This window comes from Melozone crissalis, unplaced genomic scaffold, assembly GCF_028551555.1.
Source record: "Melozone crissalis strain CALT ecotype California unplaced genomic scaffold, PUWL_Pcris_2 ptg000019l_1, whole genome shotgun sequence".
NCBI classification, from domain to species: Eukaryota; Metazoa; Chordata; class Aves; order Passeriformes; family Passerellidae; genus Melozone; species Melozone crissalis.
The window spans coordinates 27181185-27203197 of record NW_026535797.1 but is presented as its reverse complement, the minus strand read 5'-3'; the positions used below and the strand labels follow the sequence as shown (position 1 = coordinate 27203197).

The 22013-nt window shown below is 39.4% G+C and overlaps 1 protein-coding gene across 4 annotated transcripts in view; it reads right to left on the bottom strand.

The window, feature by feature from the left end:
• Positions 1-22013, bottom strand: part of WAPL (WAPL cohesin release factor) — a 134612-nt gene that overhangs the window by 34585 nt on the left and 78014 nt on the right. For all 4 annotated transcript variants that reach the window (XM_054276851.1, XM_054276850.1, XM_054276852.1 and 1 more), the window contains 2 exons: positions 12348-13391; positions 6465-6580 (listed from right to left, as the gene is read on the bottom strand). In XM_054276851.1, coding sequence (XP_054132826.1) covers positions 6465-6580; positions 12348-13391 — 1160 coding nt within the window. The remainder of the gene's footprint in view (positions 1-6464; positions 6581-12347; positions 13392-22013) is intronic.

The window sequence follows — 22013 nt, the reverse complement described above, 5'->3', positions numbered from 1 at the left end:
CCAGCTTTTGTTTCTAACTGGTATTTATAGCTCCTTCCAGTCAGCATGAAACACCAGTGGAGAAAGCACCCATCAAACTGCAAAAGATCTCTTATACCCTTAAAACATGTATTACAACAAATGCTAGCAGAAACAAAGGCTCACACCTAAGGTTTTTTTTCAGGTATTGACAGTTTCTGAGAGTGCCTAACCTTATAACAGGAGTATTTTATTTTCCATTATGAAATCGACCTTCTCATGGAAAAAAAAACCCGCCTGTAGGATAAGAAAGATGCATTTCAATAATGAACTAAGGTCTAGTTGCAGATCAGTCTGAAATCACACCGCAGAAAGAATATTTCTTCCTGGTTCAGCACTTGGTAACTGGAAATAAGTGCTCTTTACACAGTATTGATTTAACATGTCCTTCCAACTTACCTGTCCAAAGACCACGCTTGGAAATCTTGCACACATTTCTGTACCTTGCTGGGTACAGAAGTTACTCCTAAAACTTGACTAAAACGTGAAAAGCAGTAGTTACAGGGTTATGGCTGCTTCAAGTTTTTTTCTTGGATACCAAGTTCAGCAGCAGTCTGTTGGCTCAGCCATGTCTGAATTCAGCCATGCTTTCATTCACATATTCAACACTTCTGTCATGACTAACCCCACCAACATCACTTGATCAAAGTGCTGCACAGAATCCTGCTAATGCTGCTGTGTTTAGTGAGCATTTCTCAGTAGCAGTGTTGACTTAATCTGGTTAAGAGGATTTCATCTCACTTCTTGGGTCCCTCAACTGAGTAGATAGAATAGTTTAGTTTCCCAGTGAAATGGACTAAGATTTATGTTAAATGTTTCCTTTTTAGTGAGTTATTTTTATAGTAATACACAATGTTGGGAAACTGAAGGCACAGGGAAGCGTGAGGGGGCTGGTCAAGCAAAAGGAAGAGCAGCATAACCACGTGCTTCTCTAAGTATTTTTTTGCCTCCTCCAGTTCTTACAGTAGATGGGGCTTTGGAACCCAGTAGCTGGGTTTGGAACTGGGGTTTTTTTGGTTAATCCAAGATCTCAGCTTTTCCTGGCAAATGCAGGCCACACTAGTGGAGGAACTTTCACGCAATGCTACTTTAGTGTACTAAACTTTTACATTACTTCAAAAAAGTGCTGTTACCAAAATGCTCCCAAGCACAGCAAGCAGTGAAAGCCAAATGCCATGCCACACAGAAAGGCAAGGGGCCCCATGGCAGGCAGACACCTGTCAATTACCAGCTAAAATGCACTAACAGCTATCAGCTTGATCTAGCACATCCCAATCAAATCTGTCACTATCTCAAACCCACTGAGCCTCATGTCAGCTGCCAAAAAGGACTGCTGTGATTTTATCCCAGCTGGCAACTAAGCCCCACCCAGCTCCTTGCTTACTCACCCCCAGTGGGATGGGGGAGAATCCAAAGGGTAGAAGTGAGAAAACATTAAGAAATAAAGACAGTAACACAGGGAAAGCAAAAGCCATGAATGCAAGCAAAACAGAACAAGGAATTCATCCATCATTTTGTGTGGGCATGCAGTTTTTCAGCCATTCCCAGGAAAGCAAGGCTCCATCTGGTGTCACAGCTACTTGGGAGGACAAAGGCCATCACTCCAAAGGTGTGTCCCCCCTTCCTCCTCCACCAGACTTTTATATTGCTGAGCACACTGTCATATGGTGTGGAATATCCCTTAGGTCACTGTGACCAGCTGTCCCCTCCAAACCTCCTTGTGCAACCTCAGCCTCCCGGCTGGCAGGGTGGGATGGGGAGCAGACAAGGCCTTGGCTCTGTCTAAGTGCTGCTCAGCAATAACAAAATCATCCTAGCACTACCAATAGTGTTCTCAGCACAAACCCAAAACAGCCCTGTAAGAGCTCCTCTGAAGAAAATTAACTGTATTCCAGCCAAAACCAGCACAAACAGAAAACTCTGTGGTCCAGTATTGGAATGGGCCAAAGCAAACACCATGAACACCAAGTTAGTGGCAAAGAGGTTTTTCCACACCTTTTCCTGTACAAGTCAATGTGTGCCCAACAAGAGGAAAAGAAAAAGCCACTGATGCATCCCCATTCACTGGGTACATGTGGGAATGTGCACACAGTTGCAAGCCAGGCAGGTTTTCTAGGGCTAAGATTTCAACTTAGTGAAAGTTAAAGACATTTCTCCTACAGCAATGTAAGAGAATAAGAAAAAAAAATTAAGCTAGCTTTAAGTAATTTAAAAAACAATAAATTTTCATGGCAAAAGCGAATATTTAATTGAAATAAGCCAATTTTAACTGGAGTCACAAGTCATTAAGCAATGAATTAGCCTTCAGGTTAGTTTTTAGCTTGATCAGTAGTCCATGAATCACCAATGCAGACTGACCATGCACTGAGTACTTTGTTCCTCATCTTACCAATCCTAAAAAACACATTTCCAACTCTCAAGAAAATGCCAGTATTTTGTAGGTGCTAAAATTGCATTCTATAGCAGCACAGAAGCTTCATGAAATATATCCAATGCAAAAGATATTAACATCTAAGAAACTAATTCCAAAGGACTTGTTTCTAAAACTGACCTACTCTAAGGCATAGGGAAAAAATCCTGATAAAGCACTCATCTAATTGAAATTTTATGCTACTTTGAGAAAACATAAGACTGAATCTGCTTCCAGTTGTGGCAATTTGAGAGTCAGAGATTTTTTTCCTGTTATACCCCCTCTGTCTCCTTCATGCAGCTTCTTAAGTCTTCCCACATGCCTCAGCAGCCCTGAAGAGCAGTAACAGAGATTATAGTTTCTGCCCCCCTCCCAGGCCCCTCAAGCTGAAAGGCTCCCATACCTTTTAACTATGATTTGCAACTCTATCTAAATTCTTACCTTGAAATATTCAAAGGTAATAGTATTCACCATGTCTAGCTTGGCTTCCCATGGCCACAGGCAGAACTAGGATCAGCACTGAGCTGCAGATCACTCATTATACATTTTGAGTTTAAGATCAGAGGGGCCATCCCAGAAAATGTGCTGTTCAGAGGACCTGGTGGTCTCTAGTGACATGCTGGACAACACAAACACTGAACTGACACAAAACACTAAGTATTAATTTTTAATAATATTAATTTAATAATATTTTAATTTAATAATTAAATATTAAATAATATTAATAATATTATTATTATAATATATAATAATATTATTATTATAATATAATAATAATATTATTATTATATTATAATAATAATAATTAAATAATTAAATAATTAATATTAATTTAATAATATTTTAATTAATATTAATTTTTAAGGCTGATAGATCAAAAGGTTAAGTTTGGGGATAGACTAGCCCTTATCTTACACTTTTAAGTTGGCTTTTTTCAGATTCCTATTTAGAGACAGATATTTTGCATAAGACCACAGGAAACTGTTCCAGAGTATTCCTACAAAAACTGTTTCTCTTCATTTGCTGACTCTAGCTAAAATCTGTTGTGAAAGCAGCAGGAGCAAGAAATGTCAGGAAATAATTTTTATGCTGCCTGTTTTCAAGTCTTTAGTCTCAGTAGATTTGGGCCATAGCAATAAAAAATTTCTTGTCTCCTCTATTGGGTTTGCCTGCTAATGGAGAATTAGTTTCATCTGCAGAAGGGAACTAAGCTCAAAGGGGCAGCAGGTGGGTGTATCCAGAGCTCCCAAACTGACATGCTAGAGCATGAGTTACCCAACCAGTTGAATTAAAATTGTAAACAGTTGCAAACAAACTTCTGCAGATGTTACTCATGTATGCTTCACACCCATAATTTGCAACTCAAGCAATGCCAATATTTATGTACTCTAAGTACTTAATTATGTTGCTATGGAATGTAACACTCCCCCTATAATTCAGGCTCAGGATAAAGAGGTTTAATTCCCTTAAAAGCATGGCTCTGGTTGAGACTTTACTCACCTATCAATGTCCTTGGCTACTGCAACCAGGCATTGATTTCAGTCCTTACAGTAAAAGCAGTGTTTAGAACCACTGTTATTCACAAAGTCAATGATGCCAGTAATATTTTATTATATCAAAGTTTCAAGAAATGGAGTTTAGCATTAGGAGACAATGATCAAGTTTTCAAAACTACAACCATGGGTGACAGATCTGCTGAATACAGACTGGAAAAAATACTTGAGCTTTCTGGATCTGCTGAAATTTAATGATAGCACCTGCTGCTTCCTGAGTAACAGAGCTTTTTTCTTGGCAGCTCAGTGTGATACCACAGCTCTGAAAATCACCTAACAGAAAATATTTCATACTTTATCTGCTGGGTCTTACAAGAAAAAATAAATGGTGCTGAGACAGTGAAATAGTTCCAGAGATTTTTTTTTTTAAGATCCTTAGTTATTATCATCAGGTTAATACTTTCAGTTATTTTTTCCATTCCCAGAATGAGAATTCCCTTAAGATACAACTAAGATAAAGAGTCTGTATCTATATTTTAGGAAGATAATTATAGAGCTCTAATTACCATCAGAACAAGCTTTACAAGCTTTTTTAGTAACTCCATGTAACAGCCATATGATTAGAGAACACTGAAGTTTAAAATCTGAATCTCAATTACACAATTTCTACTTCAAAGTCCATTATATCACTACAGGGTCAAAAGAGCTGTTTCATTCTCAACTTTCCCACTTGAATAAAATGTATCCCCAACTGAGAATTTTCTAGAGTTGAAACCATTCTCTCTTACAGTATGATATTGCTGTAAGGGTTATTCCTTACCCCATAATTTCATGATATATACATTCAAAATTAATTAGAACCATTTTCACATAAAATCTCAGGGATTTAAAGAATAAAAATTAAACAAGAAGCACATGTAAAGCAATTACAGAATAATATTTGTGGCATTTAAATATTTAAATTTTAAAAACTTTCTGTAATTAGCAGAACACCCACAGTTGTTTTATGCTGTTAAAATGTATAACTGAAAAAGTTACAGTCAAATTTGCACTTCCTGTACTTCTGTTTCTCAGTGTACTGTAACATGTTCACTGATAAAAAGCTGAATTTTAAAAAATGATTATTTAATCAGCAGAAGCTGAGGAACGTCCATCTCCAAGAAATACTATTTCAGTTGCGGAAACACCCTCCTCACTTATCTGACTTCAAACTGTGGAGGGAGGAGCTCCTCATTCTGTCCAAAGTCAAAGCAACAAGTGACTCTGCTTTTCAAAGGGCATCACAACTGACAGCACCTACTGGTCACGTATCCTCCCACATGAAAATATTCCCAGGCATGTTTGGAGAGCTAAACCAAATCTGTCATACTTTTTCCACCCATCAATCCTTTTTTTAATGAAAAATTGATATATAACAACACAACTGGGGAGATAATAAATCTTCTGGTTCTGGAAGACCAAAAAACAACAAGGCACCTTTAAAAATTACTTCAAGTGAAACTATCATATAACACAAGTAATTAGTTACCTTCATGAGGAATTATTAGGGTTCCTTAGAAAAAATAATTTTAAAAACTTCTTTGAACTGTTGGATTCATGAGCACATGCTGAACACACATAAAAGACAGTTTCTACAATACCATGCAACTGCCAGGTCTTGCAAAACCTATGGAACTCCAAGGGAAAGCAGAAACACAAGCTCATTTCCCTCTTTCTCCTAGAGCAGTTGTGGGTTGCAATAATGGTGAGACAGGGACTGCTATCACCAGGTAACACAAACAAGTTATGCAAAAAGCTCATGAAAAGTCCTTAAGCATTGGAAATGGCTGTCCTGGGCATCAAGGTCATAAAAAGCTTCATTTAGTGGAGATTACATGGATCCCCCTATTGAAACCTTTTACTGGTGGCTACACTCCGTTTTTGCTGTATGCACATTTTTAAAAACCTCGAAATACTGAGTACCCACAGTGACAGATAAACCACATTTCTGTAAGATCAAGAAAATGAATAAGCTCTTTTCATGCTATGAAAGGGCAAATTCATACTGAATATTACACAGTTGGGCAAGACTGGCATGGGACTGGAGACTATTTTTTTTTCCAACTAAAAGAAAATCTCACTATACCTAATGCTATAAATGCACTTATCCTTATAAAGACTATTCCAATGCCCAATTTGAAGCTTTAAGAAAAGTTCTATCTTATAATGACATATTTATTGGCAGAGCAAACAAAAGAGATCAAAAGAATCCCCCCCCAAACACCAACAAAACACACAGAATTTACCGATGCTTTGTTTTAAAAATATCTCCAAGGAATGCATCTACATTACAAGTCTGGTTCTCCATAGCAGTAATGTGAACCTGAAAAGTGAACCTTCCAGTAATAAATACAAAAGTATTGCACTTAAATGTTTTACTTTTCCAGAAATAATATTAAAGGCCAACATAGGATCTCAAAAGCCCTGTTGCATATCTAAGAAGAAACATCAATACTGAGGAGTTCGGTAAAATAAACTTTGTATTGGTCAGCATTATTACTCACCCGCTTTGGCCCACTAAAAATCTTCCTGGTGTTTTCCTTAGATTTATCACCTTGTTTATTTGTGGATTTCTTATTGCCTTCATGCACACCAGATGCATCCTCTGAAAACTCCAGATCTGTTAAAGGTAAATATAGACATGAAACAACCATTTTAAAAGCTGTTGAACTGCTAGAGCATTTCTTGCATCTGACAATTCCACATGGACAGCTTCTGACATTACATAATGAACCATCAATATTCATCAGAAAAATCAGCCTTAATGCCAAGCAAATCCTGGGTGCAGTTCAGGCTTGCTGACTGGATTGCAGTAATACACAGAAGCATGACAAGGTGCACAATCAAAAATATTACAGCATCTCTTGCCCACTGGTAAGCTGCAGGCTACTGCTTCCCATCCCATACTCCTCAAATCCCAGGGCACCTTTTACATGAGCTTACTAATGGCTGGCTTACTGCTACAACCCTGAGCAGCAGATGAATAAAGCAGGAGATTGGGCTCTTCAAAACCATGAGATTGAGAGATTTATAAGAACACACTTCAATTACAGAAGAGAAGAATTGATCTTGCTTCACTTCTCGTGAAGGCAGGCTGTTTGTATTTGCTTATTCTGCTGTGATCAGCTCAGGAAAGAGTCAGCCAGAAGGAACTGCTGACATGGCCTTGCAATGGATTTGATACTTGCATTACCACTGACTCCAGTACCCCATCCTGGACTGTAAATCTGCAATTCACTCATCAAATTCCATTTTTGTCCTTAGTATTTTTTTTAAACTTGTGTTGCTTTATTTGAAGCGCTATCCCTTGGAGACAAGGGAAGAGGTTTACTTGGCACAAACCAGAAGTTACCACAAATTTCAAGATGGAAATAAAGACAGGCACAGAGAGGCACTGTTTCATCTGACAATCTGTTTAGAAAACCACTCTATTTCTGAAAAGCTGCTGCTGTTTGAAAAGTGCACTGCAAGAACACAAGCAGGTAGGAGGGGTTACTCTAATCCCAAGTACATAGGACCAGCCAAGCTGGTTAAGAAGGCAAGCAAAGGCAAAGAAGGCAACCAAATTTCTAATGGCATTCTCAAGGATACACAACTTGTCTGAGCAATAGAACTATTCCTAAAATAAAGCTCCAAAGTTTCCCAAATTGCAGTAAATTTCAACAGGCTTGGCAGCACCAGGACTGGCAGGATGCCTGCTGCAAGGCATCTCTTGGAAGCAGCCTCTCACTGGTTCCCTTTATCCCACTGGTTTTCAATGGGGCTGTGTCAGGTGAGCACAAGAGCCTACAAACACAGCATCAACAGCCCTCTGAAAACAACTGACTTTAAAAGATGTTTGATAAAATTAGTGTAACTGAGGGGAAGTACTACAGACCAATTTCCATTAACTTAAATAACACAAAACTACTTCCAAATCTGTGTAAAACACAACTTAGTTCTTGCTGAAGCCAATTTAAGGAGTAAAGTCAAATTGCTTTGATATATATCCTTATATATTCTGAAATATTTCTGAAGAAGTCAGACCCTGAATGCAGTTCTCAAAGAAAGCCAAACCGAAAGAACTGGACCCTTTTAATCTGCAATATGGACCCTCCTATTGCAGATTAAAAGCAACAAGTAATTTACTTGACCACAGCCAGTACAAAGATGCAAGTCATTCTAGAAATACAAAATATTTCACCCACCAAATGAGAACAGCAACTTGTGCCCTGTGCTAAGACTTGGACCTGGCATTGCCTTCAATAATGATTAACAATGCTCTGGGATCAACTAAGTCACAATTTCTACACCTTAAATTTTCTTGTTTGAATTCTACTCCTATGTGATTCTGAACTATCTCACTTAAATTAGTTGATTTTAAATTCAAAGAAACTTCTTGATAAAAAAAATTCTACTCCTACTTGCAACAGGATTAATTCTGCCTTTTCTGATGTTGCTAGCACATCAAACACTTAGTAGCTTTGTAAGATTACCTGGAATGCTTCTATTTGAGCCGTGCTTTTGAAGGCCTTCTCAAAGCATTCTGCACACATTATCTTAGCAGACTTTTAAATCTAAACTAAAGAGGGTCTGGGGGAGAAGTCTGCTGTTAACATTAACTGAGTGAGGAAAACACTGGAGTAGTTTGGTAAGCAGTGACCCTACTGGAGCCTGATTTCCACTGGCTCTCTCCTGTACGGCTTTTTGGAGAGGCTTTTTGCCTCCTCACAGACAAATTGGTCACATTACCTTTTTTCTCAGTATGGGAGCATGTAAGGCCTTTTTTCCCCTGTCTAACCAATTTTAAGGCATTTATAATCTTTAAGATCATTTGCCTGTCTTGGCTAGAATTGGAAAGATGTTCAAAGAGCAACCAAGGCAACAACCACAGTAAATTTCCTGGGGAAAAACAACGGAGTTTTGTTTTAGTGTCTCAGGGCAACTCTGCAGAAGGTTCTGAAGCCCAAACAGGACTCTGCCTTTGAGGACTTTGATGTAGTTTTAACTGGCTTAAAATATTTACCCAATGAAGGTGACTCAGTTTTTGAGAAGATGCAAAGGAATTAAAGAAAAAAATAGGGCAAGTTGGCTCAACAGAACTGAGCTGAGTGCTAGATGCTGATATACAAAAGCTACATTACCTGAAAAGATTATAGGAACTTCATTTTGATCACTGGAAGGAAAAATGAATCGATGACACACAGGTTAAGCTGCATATCAGAACTGATTTACAAAGCAAAAGACTGAGCTGCAATACAGATTTCTCTTGGATAAACTCCCCATGGATTACTACACTCAAGTCAGTCACTTTCTTCCAGTATTACAAGCTTCTCCTCACTGCAGTCATCCTGTACTCTGGCTACTGAAATGACAAAAGCAGTGTTTCAAATCTAGGGAAGTCTCACCAGCACTTTTAGCCCCTGGCATTCTGGCAGAATCCAGCTGGGAGGCCCACAAGCCAAAGGGGCCTTTGCTTCACTGAGCTGCTACAGAGGAATCTGAGAGAATTTTAAATTGCAATGGCAAAATAAAAAGCAAACTTTTACCAGGAACTCAACACATCAGCAAAAATCTAAGGCTAATAAAGTTAGGAAGCATTTTCATTTAAAAGTGTGGCAATAGCATCTAGGAATTTAAAAGGTGGAGCTTTTTTTTAGAGGTAGGGGTTTTATTTGCTTGGCTTTTGTTTGAGGGGGGTTTTTTTGTGTTTTGAACTACTTCTGCAGAAAAGACTATCATAGAAGTGAGCAGCAGAAGATGTTTTTCAATGAAGGACAATCTAACCAAAACTGAATTTAGCTATTTTGCAATTTTTCCTGCACTAAAAATATTGTTCCTGTAGTCTTTACGCTTTCTTAAATTTCATTTGTCAAAACATTTAAAAATGTATTGTTAAACTTATTTTCCCTTTCTGCACTACCAGACTAGAAGGAAGTCTTTCTAATGCTCAATTACAAAATCTTAAGAGATGTTTTAAATTAAGGTTATAAAATCTGTTTCATAAAAACATACCTAGATTATGGCAAGTAACCAAATCAGTATTATGGCAAAGTAAGGCTGTGACAGAAAGCACCAAAAGCATCAAGTTTGTTGAAAAACTGATTATGCCATGTAACATTTTCTCTACACAGAACACCAGAATCAGTTTTGGGGTTTTCCAGGGCTGAAATTCAGAGAGGCAGTCTGGCATTTCACCTGTCAACCTGGAACAGGAACACTGGATTTTTATCTGGGCCTTTATTCATTAGAACAAAGAAAGAACAGCACACACAGAACTCAGGCAGCATTTAGCACCTCTCAATACTGTTCACCATTTCAGGACAGTTTTATTGTGCAAGATGTTCTGAAAGCTGTTTCTCAGGCCTGGAGTCAAAGCTGGCATTTTTCATGGATGTAGAAGTCACATTTTTCCAGTATGCAAAGACAATACCTCAGAGCAATGTCACATTTTACTGCAACTTCAGGCTTAGATTCAGAAGTTCTGGAGAAATTCTCAGGCTCAGCATCACTGCATTCAAGGACTCTTATCATGGTTTTTCTGAGAGATCATGATGCTCGAAATTTACAAAGGTCTGAGAAAAAATAGTGTGAACTTCAGCAAGGAGTCCTACAAACTTTAGGGCACCATCAGACTCCCTATTTTCATGATCTGTATTATAGGGCATCACCCTTTCAAATTTCAGAAAAAAATCCTGCAAGTCAAATCTCACCTGCAAACAGCAGCACAAAAGAATCAAAATAGCTAAGGAGATGCAAAATAAAGGGGAAGCATCTCCCAGCAGAGGGACTGAGAGGCAGCTCTTACCTGAAGTGGAGAAGTGCATTAAGAACTAACAAAACATAAATTTACATTCCCCTGTGCCATGGAAATGTATTAGGAAAATATTTCAGAGAACCTGGGAGTATAAAGGCCTGCTTGGTGAATGCATTGCCAAATGCAAAGTGTAGATATTTTGAGACTTCTGAGGACAGCAGCTGAAAGGATTATTTGATGGGTCAGCATCTCAGCTGCATTAACTGTACAAGCAAATTTTTCCCTTGGAATAAATGGCTGAACAAGAAGTCATTAAAGACAGGGACTAAGAGTACTCTTAAGCAGCCCTGTAAGATAAACCCATTTTCCAAAGAGGCTGGAACCCAAGTGTCTCATCATAAGTAAATTTTATGAAATCAAATCATGTTTTTTTTTGTTTGAAAACATCATCTTCTCGTACAACATCAGTATTCATTTGTTCCTTTCAAATCTACAAAAAAACCCCTAGTGGTGACATTTAGTTTGATTAAAAGGCTAACAGAAAATTCTGGTTTTAGAAACAGCTATAATTAGAACAGAGAAATGAACATTTTTTCCTCTGAAATTTTATTTCTGGATTACATTAGCAGAAGCTATTTGTAGGAAAAAACCCCCAGCTTCTCCAACATTTGCAAAGCTAGATTGAAACCCTCTCTTCCTATCACAATGAAATACATCTGGCCAAAGTCTTAAAATGTAACAACTTCAGTGAGTTGATAAAACTTCCCATGCTTCATGCTCCAAAATGGAGGACCACAATGTTCCATGGAAGAGTGACAGTGTTTTGAAATATTTATTCCAACACAAGTGATTCTCTGGCATTAGACTTTTTCAAAACAGAAGAGCTAAAAGCAACCTTCCACCCAAGGTATTCCTTTTGTTCTTCACCAGCACACAGACCCAAGCTACCACCAAGCAAGTCTCATTTTGCAAAGGATTTGAATCACCAGAACTTGCTCAGCAGCTGCCACGTCCACAGTTTCACTCATATATGCGTGTGTGAGTACACACACCCCACTCCCCAGCCTGCACAGAAGGAGATACCTAAACACCGAAGACAAGAGCAGAAACAAATATGCAGAGGCTCTCCCAAAGCCAGTTATCTAACTGGCACTCCGTGGGTCCCCACAGCCTCTCCCTTGAGTCATGCATCCTCAGATAAGATGGAGCCTGAGAAAGGTCCAAACTGCCTACAGACACATTCAAAACCTGAAAAAGATATTTCCCATTTCTTAAGAGATACTTAAATGTGTGCATTGAGCTCTACAATTGTGGGCTGATCTGGAGGCTCTGTGGGAGGATACCTGCCTTCCAGGCATAGATGCTTATGCTCAACACACCAAAAAGGTACGAATCTTCTGTTGGAAAAGAAAAAAGCCCTCTACCTCTGGCAAGAGATCAAGGGGTATAAAGCATACTTCAAGAGAGATATGAAACACCACACAGGACCACAGGAGAAGTAAGTTTGGCTGTTAAGATTTCAAGTGAGTTAACTGTTAGGTTTCCAAATCAGTATTGTTGCACAAATTCCTAGGTACACTGCAAAAGAACACAACACCGAAGTCAATTAAAATTAAATGTCACCCATGTATTCCACAAGAGTTCTACTGACCTGCATTAGTGCTGAGCTGGCTATCCTGGGAACAGTTTTCATTGCCATCAGAGGTTGACTGTAGTGAAGCAGATGGTACAGTTCTACTTCGCTTTTTGTTGGCCTTCCTTTCTGCTACCTGCCACTCTTCATCTTCGTCCTCGCTCTCACTTAAGTCATCAAACCCAAAGTACTTGATTTTGTAATTGGAACTCCCAGAACTTCTAGAGGCGCCTTCATCTCCCCCTCCCTCGTCTTGATCATCAAACCCAAAAAACTCCAATTTGACATCCTTCTTGGATTTGGTATTGCTCGGTCGGAACCTGGTTGTGGTTTTGGCGGTGGCCATGTCTGCCTTTTTCCTCAGGCGCCCGGCCTCGCCCAGGTCAGTGGGGGCCGCGGAGGTGAACTCGTCCATGCGCTCCATGGTGTCCTGGATGGTGACATTGCACACTGACAAGCACGAAGGGTGCAGCACGGTGTAGTCTCTAGTCCGTCCAACCGTCCCTCTAAAACTGGTCCCACTACTTACAGGAACTTTTTTTCCTGCGTTCAGCCCATCAGTATTTGACTCATTGTTTGCTTTGGATAAAGACTGACTAGTGCCATCCATGAGCTTGTCAAAATTTGTTGCCCCCTGCAGTTTTGCTTTGTTGGATCGACAATATGTCCTACAGTTGCTTGGCCTAGGAATAGTTTGCACAAGTTCTTCGCTAATGGCTTCCTTTGGATTTTCACTATCTTCTTTATCACACTCCTCATCCTTGCTCTTCACCTCTGAGAGATGTTCATTGTCAAAAGCTAATATATACTCTCCAGTTCTGGTGTCTTCAGTTTCATCCTCCCATTCATACAAGTGAGTTCTTAGTGGCCCCTTGGTCTGAGATGTTTCTGATGCAGAATTTGCTGGTTTTCCCACGTGGGAGTCCCAAGAATCAGGCAAGTCCTTGGCTTCAGTGTTGCATCCAGAAATGTCTGTGGTCTCAGCATTGGTTTTATTACTGTCTCCAGCATTGTCATAGATGAAATGACTGTTCCCATTATCTTTCAAGCTCTGGATTTTATCTATAAGAAAAGATATTTATTACTAAAATGGAATATTAAAAAAAGAGCCACCCATGCGGGCGACTTTGGAAAGTTACAATATAACAAAACACATTCAGTGAACATTCGACAAAAAAGGTCTTTATCCACCTGGTTTATACTTTTTAAGCCCTCCAGTTTAAAGGTTTTGCTATAATAAAGTCTTCTTGTAATGTCTACCAAAAAAAACCCCCTTGAAATGTCACTCTGAAAATATGTGCATCATGTAAAAGACAGTGGTAAGCCCTAAATACAACCACTTATTTACCAAGGCAAATTACACAAAAAAGGAGAAACTTTGTGGTAAAATTTTCAGAAAAGACAATTTCTGAAGTTTGACACACAAGTGACTTACAGTGAATAACTAGACACAAAGAACAACTACAAATTGTCTATTATGTAAGGAAATAATTTCCTTCTTGTACCCTGAATAAAACAGCAAACAACTTCAACTGTCACTTCATTTTGTTGCTCTAAATGAAAATATTTGGACTTACAAAAGAAATATTAAAATGCAGTTCTCATCAAAAATTTTAATTTTTTTGCTTCTGAAATTCAGGTTTATGCAATGAATTTCTGCATCTCTGAAGAAGAGCTGCTGCCAAAAGTTATTCTCACACTTCTCCAACCCATAGCCACACTCACATCCTACACTGTCCAGGAGAACAAGCTCCACTATAAGAAGTCAGTTTTTTAAGGTTTGTTTCCAGCCAACCAGCACCCACACAACAGCAGTGCCAGGAAGCAATGCAAGTATTAAAGTCTTCCACCTGCTGTTCTCTAAACTGGTGGGGAAACCATTCCCTTTGTTTTCCCTGAATACCAACAAAAGCATGGTGGATTTGGTACCAGTTTCATGATGATTGCATCTGCCATCCTCTGCTGAAATCACACAGACACACACCCAGCATATAATAGGGGTAGTTCCATGAAATAAGAATTTCCTGGAAATTTCTGAGACAGTATCAGCAAGCAGAGGAAGCCAGGTGCTTGCCGTTACTACTGGCCCTGAAATGGCTGCCTGGGCCAGGAGAAGCAAGATAAGGAGTCTGACAAAGAGAGGAGCAGCACATGATGGGATAAACTGAATAATAAACAGAAGCAACTGGGACAGGGCCCAGTGACAACAGAAAGGCCAGAAGAGAATGTGCTTAGAAGACAGGTGCACAACACTGCAGTGATAAAAGGGGTTCCACTGGCAGAATGCAACCCCAAAAGTTCAAGTTTTTAAGGCAGCAAAGGCTTCCTAAACTCATCAGTAAAATGAAGGCCAAAGCATCTCTTTAGCATTAGTCCTGACCTCATTAAATTTCATTACCTTCCATTTACGCAAGTGGCACAGAAGCTTCACAGCACTGACCAGAAGATTTCAACCTCCTGATGAGGGAAACAAGCATCAGCACTGTTCCAGGGACTTTGGCATCATCTAAATGCCTTCCTTGCACATATGTTTTGTAGAAGAATTGAAAATTCTTATACTGAAAATTCTAGTAGAAGAAATGGCTACCAAATCCAGTTTTGCAGGAAATTGGTTTAATTCCTGCTAAAATTCCTCAGGGAAGCAGGACAAGTAATATCTGACAAACTGCATCTAAGTTTTCTGGAGTCCTGCTGCGACCTGTCACAGAAGTTATACATACTCAGCTAGAAATAAAAAAAAGCTTTTCACAGAATATATGAAATGCAAAACTCAAAGCTAAATTCCTCACAGAACAAGGAACCCGAACCCTACCATCTCCATGATGGAATCTTGGTTATTATTTTTCAGTATCAATATGTTATACAAGCAATATTGTTATTTCCATTTCAATCTCATGCTTGCCATAATTCAAGAGACACAACCAAAATGAATCTTTCTGTAATCAAGGAGCTGGTTTGACAGTGTACAGTATGTTCCTTTCTCCCATATGTTTAATATTATTGTGAAGCTGAAGACTACCACAACACTTGAGGCATGAAAAACAGCAAATCCAATTTAAAACATTTTCAGACTTCCTTGCTAAAATGCACTGTTTTGCAGCCTCACCACTGCTGTTCCATATCTAAGGAAACTTCTTGTTTCTCCTCATGTATATGTGATCAAAATCAATTTCTCCAGTCAGCCTGGCTGACTAATAAATAACAAATCCATTGTAGCCCAATCAAATGGCTTTATTGATGCTTGGTTTACTACACTCCCAAGAAATGTTACAAGGCAAAGAGCACTAAGAGCTCTTTATGGTCACAGCAGGACTTGTGCAGCCTTTGTGGCACACGTGCATCAGCAGCTTTGAACCTTGAGTTGTCTGAGAAGATTCTGTAAGTGACAACAAAGTGTTGCATCTCAATTTTACCTTTCAGCTCCTGATTTAATACAGCACACCAAGGTACTCCTGAACAGCAAACAAGTGGCACTTAACCTCCTCCTTCATTCTGGGGCACCAAAATTATAAAAACACACAGTACTTCAAAAGTCTTAGTAACTGCACCAGGGAGGTTTTTCCATCTCCAATAATAAGCAAGGCTGATGGAAAATGGAACCACTGAAGTCTTTAGTGTACACCGGGTAGAAAGTCTGGCTTTAAAACTGGATCATCACAATGTATTACTGGAAAACTAAGCAGTGACATTTAGAGGAATACTTCCTCTGAAGAGCCTTTGTCAAGCCACTGTTCTCATCTCATCAGTGGGTCAATAGCTGTCAGCCCGAACCTTCAATACCACAAAGTACCGCTAATCACTTGCTAATTCCCAAAGGTGTAAGGGAACCGCAATTCCAATAATCCTGGTTTTTAAAATTACAGTATTTATTGGCAGCAACTACTACACCAGAAGCTAGCATGACTGTAGGGAAAAAAATATGAGAAAACTGTGAATGATTAAATATTCTGTAGTCCATGAGAGACATGGAATTTCTCCTAGTTTTAACTGCAATTAGGCTCTTTTGGGGTTCAAATACCAGAATAACTCTCCCAAGGAATTTAAAATCAGCAACAGCATAACCCCCTCCCCAAGTACAAACACTGTACACCTAGGAACCATACCAATGTTCTGTGGTAATCATGATTTATTTTCTGTTAAATCACTAAAAGTTGCTTTATTTCATGCTTTAGTTTATGTCACTTAACAAGACAGATGTCTTCAGCATTGCTGATAAATTTAAAAAAAAGCCAAAGTAAAACTTCCACTCTTTCCCATAAAATGACATGTTTTCACACACACAGATGCATATTACTAAATCTGTAAAACTATATTTAAGTGATGATGATTATTGTTCCAAGTAACCTTAGTAAGGTTGTTCCAAGTAACCACTAGAGAAAAAATTTCAATTTCAGACAATGCAAGATAGTAAATTTACATAAGGCAATAAAGTTTACACTCTTCCATAATATATATAGATACATGCAAACACTCAAACAGCAGGAATGCTACAGAGTTGTCAAAAGCCCACTGCTTTTTCAGTTACAAACCTGAAAACATGTAAGAAATATACATCTATACCTACATGGAAAACCTAAGACAGACTAGATGGATATAAAGATAACTTTCTGTTCCAATCCTATTTTTAAAAATCACTTACTATAAGCACTCGTTAGATGGAACAAATGTTACTCTATAGATTCAACAATAAATGCCTCATGACTGCCATAGGTAGCCAGTGGTACTACCTCCTCCTTTTTCATTTTTAAGATCATGGACAAAATGAAGAATGCAACTCTAGAATTAAAAAACTCCACTTTTTTTTTTAAGATAAATTTATTTTTTTAGAGATAAGAAACCTACATCCTTCAGCTCAACATTTGACAATTCTGACATGAAAATGTCTCACATTTCAACTTCATTTGTTCTTTAAGTACATATAACAGTAAAAGTTTGACAGAGGAAACACTGAAGTTTGGAGAAAAGATTAAAAACTCTCTCCATCAAATAGTGAAGCTATGAGTTAAGAATTCATATCCTGATCCTTCAAGTATAGCATATACCAAAATGGGATCCAAAACAGAGTAAAGTAATCCTTTAAGAAATCAAACACTCTTCTGGACAAGAAAACGAAGCAACCATAGCATCCATCCTCCAGCCTAGTCCTTGTTTCACTTTTCTTTCATTTCTATTTAACTTACAAAGCTTAGTGACTGGGGCTTCAAGTCTGCAAACATCATTTCCAGCTCTGTAAAAACCAAATCACCATGAACAGTCTAACAGTAATTGCCTACAGTCAAACGTTACATGTTTTAGCTAACCATTCAGTGGCAGAGCTGCAGAACCTTATTTGCTATTTTCATGTTACTCAGAGCACAGAGCAGGATCTTGGGCTGTGAGAACAAGGCCTCCTGCTGTAAATTTCTACCCTGAACAAAAGCAGGGCTCCCAGGGCAAAGCTGCCCCACACCTCAGCCATGATCCCCTGCAGCCTCCCCAGCAGCAGCCCGTGGCTGGGCAGGGGACAGCGCTGCTGTGGCTCACGCACGGTGACATGTGCCAGCTCCATGTGCCGCTGCCTTCCCAGGGATTAGGGACCCAGCTAAAGCCTCCTCTGCCTTGCCACCATGCAGGCAGCAGGGAGGCAAGAGCACAGATGGCACCTGAAACAGCACTGGCTCTTTGAGAGCTCTCTTCACCACACCAAGTTTGATCAAAATCAGTTGAATAGCAAAAATGTGAGGACGAAACTGAAGAACACAAAAGGACAATCAATATTACTCTTGGTAATAACATATGCATTACTCTTGGTAATCACATATGCAAATTAAATGCTTACTTTTTCCTATGTACTCATGGACAAGTTGCCAGTGTTACATGCTAGCCCTACTAACTTAAACTTTGGGTTAGTTTTCTCTCAATTAAAGCCAAGCAAAGTATCCTCCATGCTACAGACAAAAGGCATATGGCCTTCTACAGCCTTTGCAGCATGAAACCTCCTTCTCCTTCAGAACTAAGTGGCTGTACAAGCCTTCACTTTAATGAGAGAAACATGATTGCTATTCACAACAAACAAATCAACACACACACTATGTTTATTTCCTTTTAGTATTAGCCACAATTCACTGCAAATATTAAAGCAATGAAATCTTGTGGCACAATGCCAACATTACATTCCTGATTTCTCTTCCAATAGAAACAAAGACATGGTGGCAAGAAAATGAAACATCAAGAATTGTGTGCAGGGCCCTCAGAGCCCTCCAGCCACTGAGGGCACATACAATTAACAGGCTGCAGCTCAGGAACAGATCCTGACACAGGATGGAGGGAACAGCTTGTTAAGCTCATTATGAGCTCCTGCTCTGCCTGATGTCCCTGAGCACTTGGAAACATTTATTATGGCTCCATTACACCATCACCAACGCTCTCAGGCATACAGCTACATCACTTCAGTCTGCAACTTGCAGCTGACCAGCTAAACGAAAGGTGCTTACATCACACCCTTTATTTCCAGGGAGAGCCCAACTGAGATACACAGAGTGTCATCTCTGGTTTGGTCAGAAAATCAGGAACTGCAGAGAAGTCATGCTTCTTTCCAAATTAGAGAACAAATTTCATTATGCATTGGAAATGAAATAAACTCCCTTGATCCATTTTCTGTCTATGACTGAAGAACTGGAAAACTCAGAAAAAAAAAGCCCATTAAAACAAAATACAGAATTTACAAAAGGGCCAAAATTTATTTGAATTAAGTATCCATTAATGCCTATGAGATCTTGAAAAGCAGTGCCTGTTAATAGGTGTGAACAGAAGACAGGAAGATTTGACTCCCAACATCAGTTTCATGGTTGACAATCTCTAAAAGACCTAAAATTATAGAACCACATCCACAGCTGTGATTACAAACTCTTAAGTAACTGAATTCCCAACAAATCTGCATGCAGATGAGACACACACTGTTTGACTCTTTGCAGATGTTTTAAGTGGCACCTTACTTTGCAGGAAAAAAGTCACAGAAAACCTTTAAGTGGTGAGAATTAATTTACTGCCATGACTTTTCCTTAAGAATCATTTGCTCATCTTGTTTGCTTTTCCAGCACCCTGAATATCAAAATTCTAAGACAATTTACATAAAAAATTAATTAGTTTCTTACACAGTCTTAACTAATGGCACTATGACTTCACTTCAGTTAGCTATTCTTTTAAACATGAGACAGAAGACACCTCAGACATCTCTCAAATCACCTGGATGCATCTGTCAGTCTGGTAACACACTGTTCAGCATGTCCAACAGACCATTATTCTCATTCCCTGAGCCTAACAAGATTTTCATGTTTTCAGAACATGCTGCTGGCACAACATCTCCCACTGCCTTGGCTCCAGCCTGGGAAAAGCTGAACCCACCCACAGGGTATTGCTTACAACCCTGCACCCCTGTTTCAGCCATACATTCCTCATATACTTTTTTCCACTGGGAAGATGTGCTACCAGGAGGCATTCTGAGAAGTTGTGTCAGACTGGTACACTTGGCAGCCAGTGTACAACTTTCTAAAATGCCCTTATACTTTTAAATGGAAGTGGAAGCCTTTCACAGGGGTGCAGGCTGACATGGCCACCTTCCCTCTTGTGCAGAAAATATTCACTGAACTAATCCCTTGCCTTTAGCTCAGGCAATATTTTTACTGCTATGACAAGATGGTTTTGAAGTAACAACTGTCTTACCCTCTCTTCGTCTAGTTCTTTGGCTAGCAATCTCCAGGTATTCTGCTCCCCCTCATCTTTCACTGCACCTGACACCAGTGCATCTCTCAAAACCACCTTCAAATCAACCTGTACATGCACACCTGGCCAAACCAGGCACAGTGAGCTCAGCACAGCTGCCCCCCCAGCAAACCTGCAGGGGGAAAAACACAATGGGCAGAAGAGCTGCTACACTCGGTAGCACAAGAGTTGTCAGAGCCTGACATGTGCTCACCTCTCATGAGAAGTCCAAAGAAAGAGACACAATTCCTCCTCACCCCAAGCTCAGAAGGGCATCTGTTGCTCAGAGTAGCAAGAGAAGGCCAGAAATAAAAAACTACTAAGTGTGTCACGGGCAATATGAGGGGCTCAAACATGCCAGAAATACCTGTCTTCATCAATTTTTCTAGGGTGAGCTGCTATGGGAAAAAATGAAAGCATACTCTAACACAGCAACATTAACAATTGTCAAAACAAATGCATACTTAGGCTAAGTCAGTCTGAATTGAGACAGTACTCATGAATATACTGAAAAAATTTAATCAATACAGCAGCAGTTTTTAAATGAAAAGATGAACTAAGTTCGAAACTGAAGAACATTTTCCATCCAATTAATAAGACTGCAGCAGTTTGAGTCTGAAATAGCTTCTTTACCTACTGGTTTCTGCTTGCCTGCATGCTCTGGCCCACTTGAGAGGTATGTACCTTAACAGGGATTTTCTTCTTCCACAAGCACTGACCAACTGTTTTCAATGCAAAGTCATTTCCACTTTTTAACCATGAAAACTAAGAAGCAGTTAAAAATATGGTCTTTTAAAAACTGTTCATTGCACAAGGCCATGAAGAAAGAATGATTTAAAAGTATGGATTGTAAAATTTAAGTGTTGTATAGGAAAGGGGAATTATAGATTTAGGGAAGACAGTTCCATGTACTCTGTGCATGGACATACACAGTATGACTGCCCTGTCATTAGGAAAAATATGCTGCAGAAATCAGATTCTCTCCTAAACACTGGGGTATTTTTCTGTATCACTATTTTAGCAAACAAGTACAAACACTGAGATTTAAACAGAATTTCAACCATTTCAGGCTTTTGAAAAACATCCCAGGAGAGAAACCAACAGGCCACCACTAAAGAAGTAGCAGGGGGGGGGGAAAAGAGAACAATAATCACACCAGTTTTAACACAGGCTACTGATACAGCAACAAAACTCTGTGTCTAAGGGGAAAGGGGGTATCTTCAAAAGGGGAAAATTTACCAAAAAGCAACTAAAGAAGAGAGGATCTGTGGACCCCAGCTATCCACATACCCATCACAACTATCACCCAAATAAACCTCAAAACACAAATTCTCTGAGCACACATATTTTCTGACAGACCTTTCCCCCTCTCTGCTATCAGTTTCTTAATGCTTTGACCCAACCAGAGCACAGCTGCAGTTCTTTTTAATCATGGCTGCTGCCAGCTGTCTCCTAAGACGGCCAAATGCTCAGGCCTCATTCAGGTTCCCCCAGCTCTGCTCCATTTTTGGATGGAAAATGACTAAACTGAAATTCTTTCTCACAAAGTAAATATTACTCTCAAAAACTCTGCAGAGGAAGTAAAATGTTACTCTGGCTTAACTATTATTTTCCATGTCCATGTCAGTGTTAAACACAAAACAGAAGTTTAAAAACAATTTGAAAGGAATACCCTGACAATCTGGTGGTCAAATGCAATTATGTAACAAAGCTGCACTTGGGAAGTCGAAACTTCACTCTAAAGATAGGGCTGCCCACCCACACAAGCAGGATGCAGAGGCTTTGCACAGTCACCAAGGTACTGCCAGGATAGTATGTCAGAACAGACTCGATGCCTTAAACCATCTCCTTCCTCAAGGACATCCATTTTCTGCAGTTTACTCTCTGCACTCTGTGCTTTTCCAGCCACCAACCACAACCAGATTGTGCATCCTGGGCCAAGAC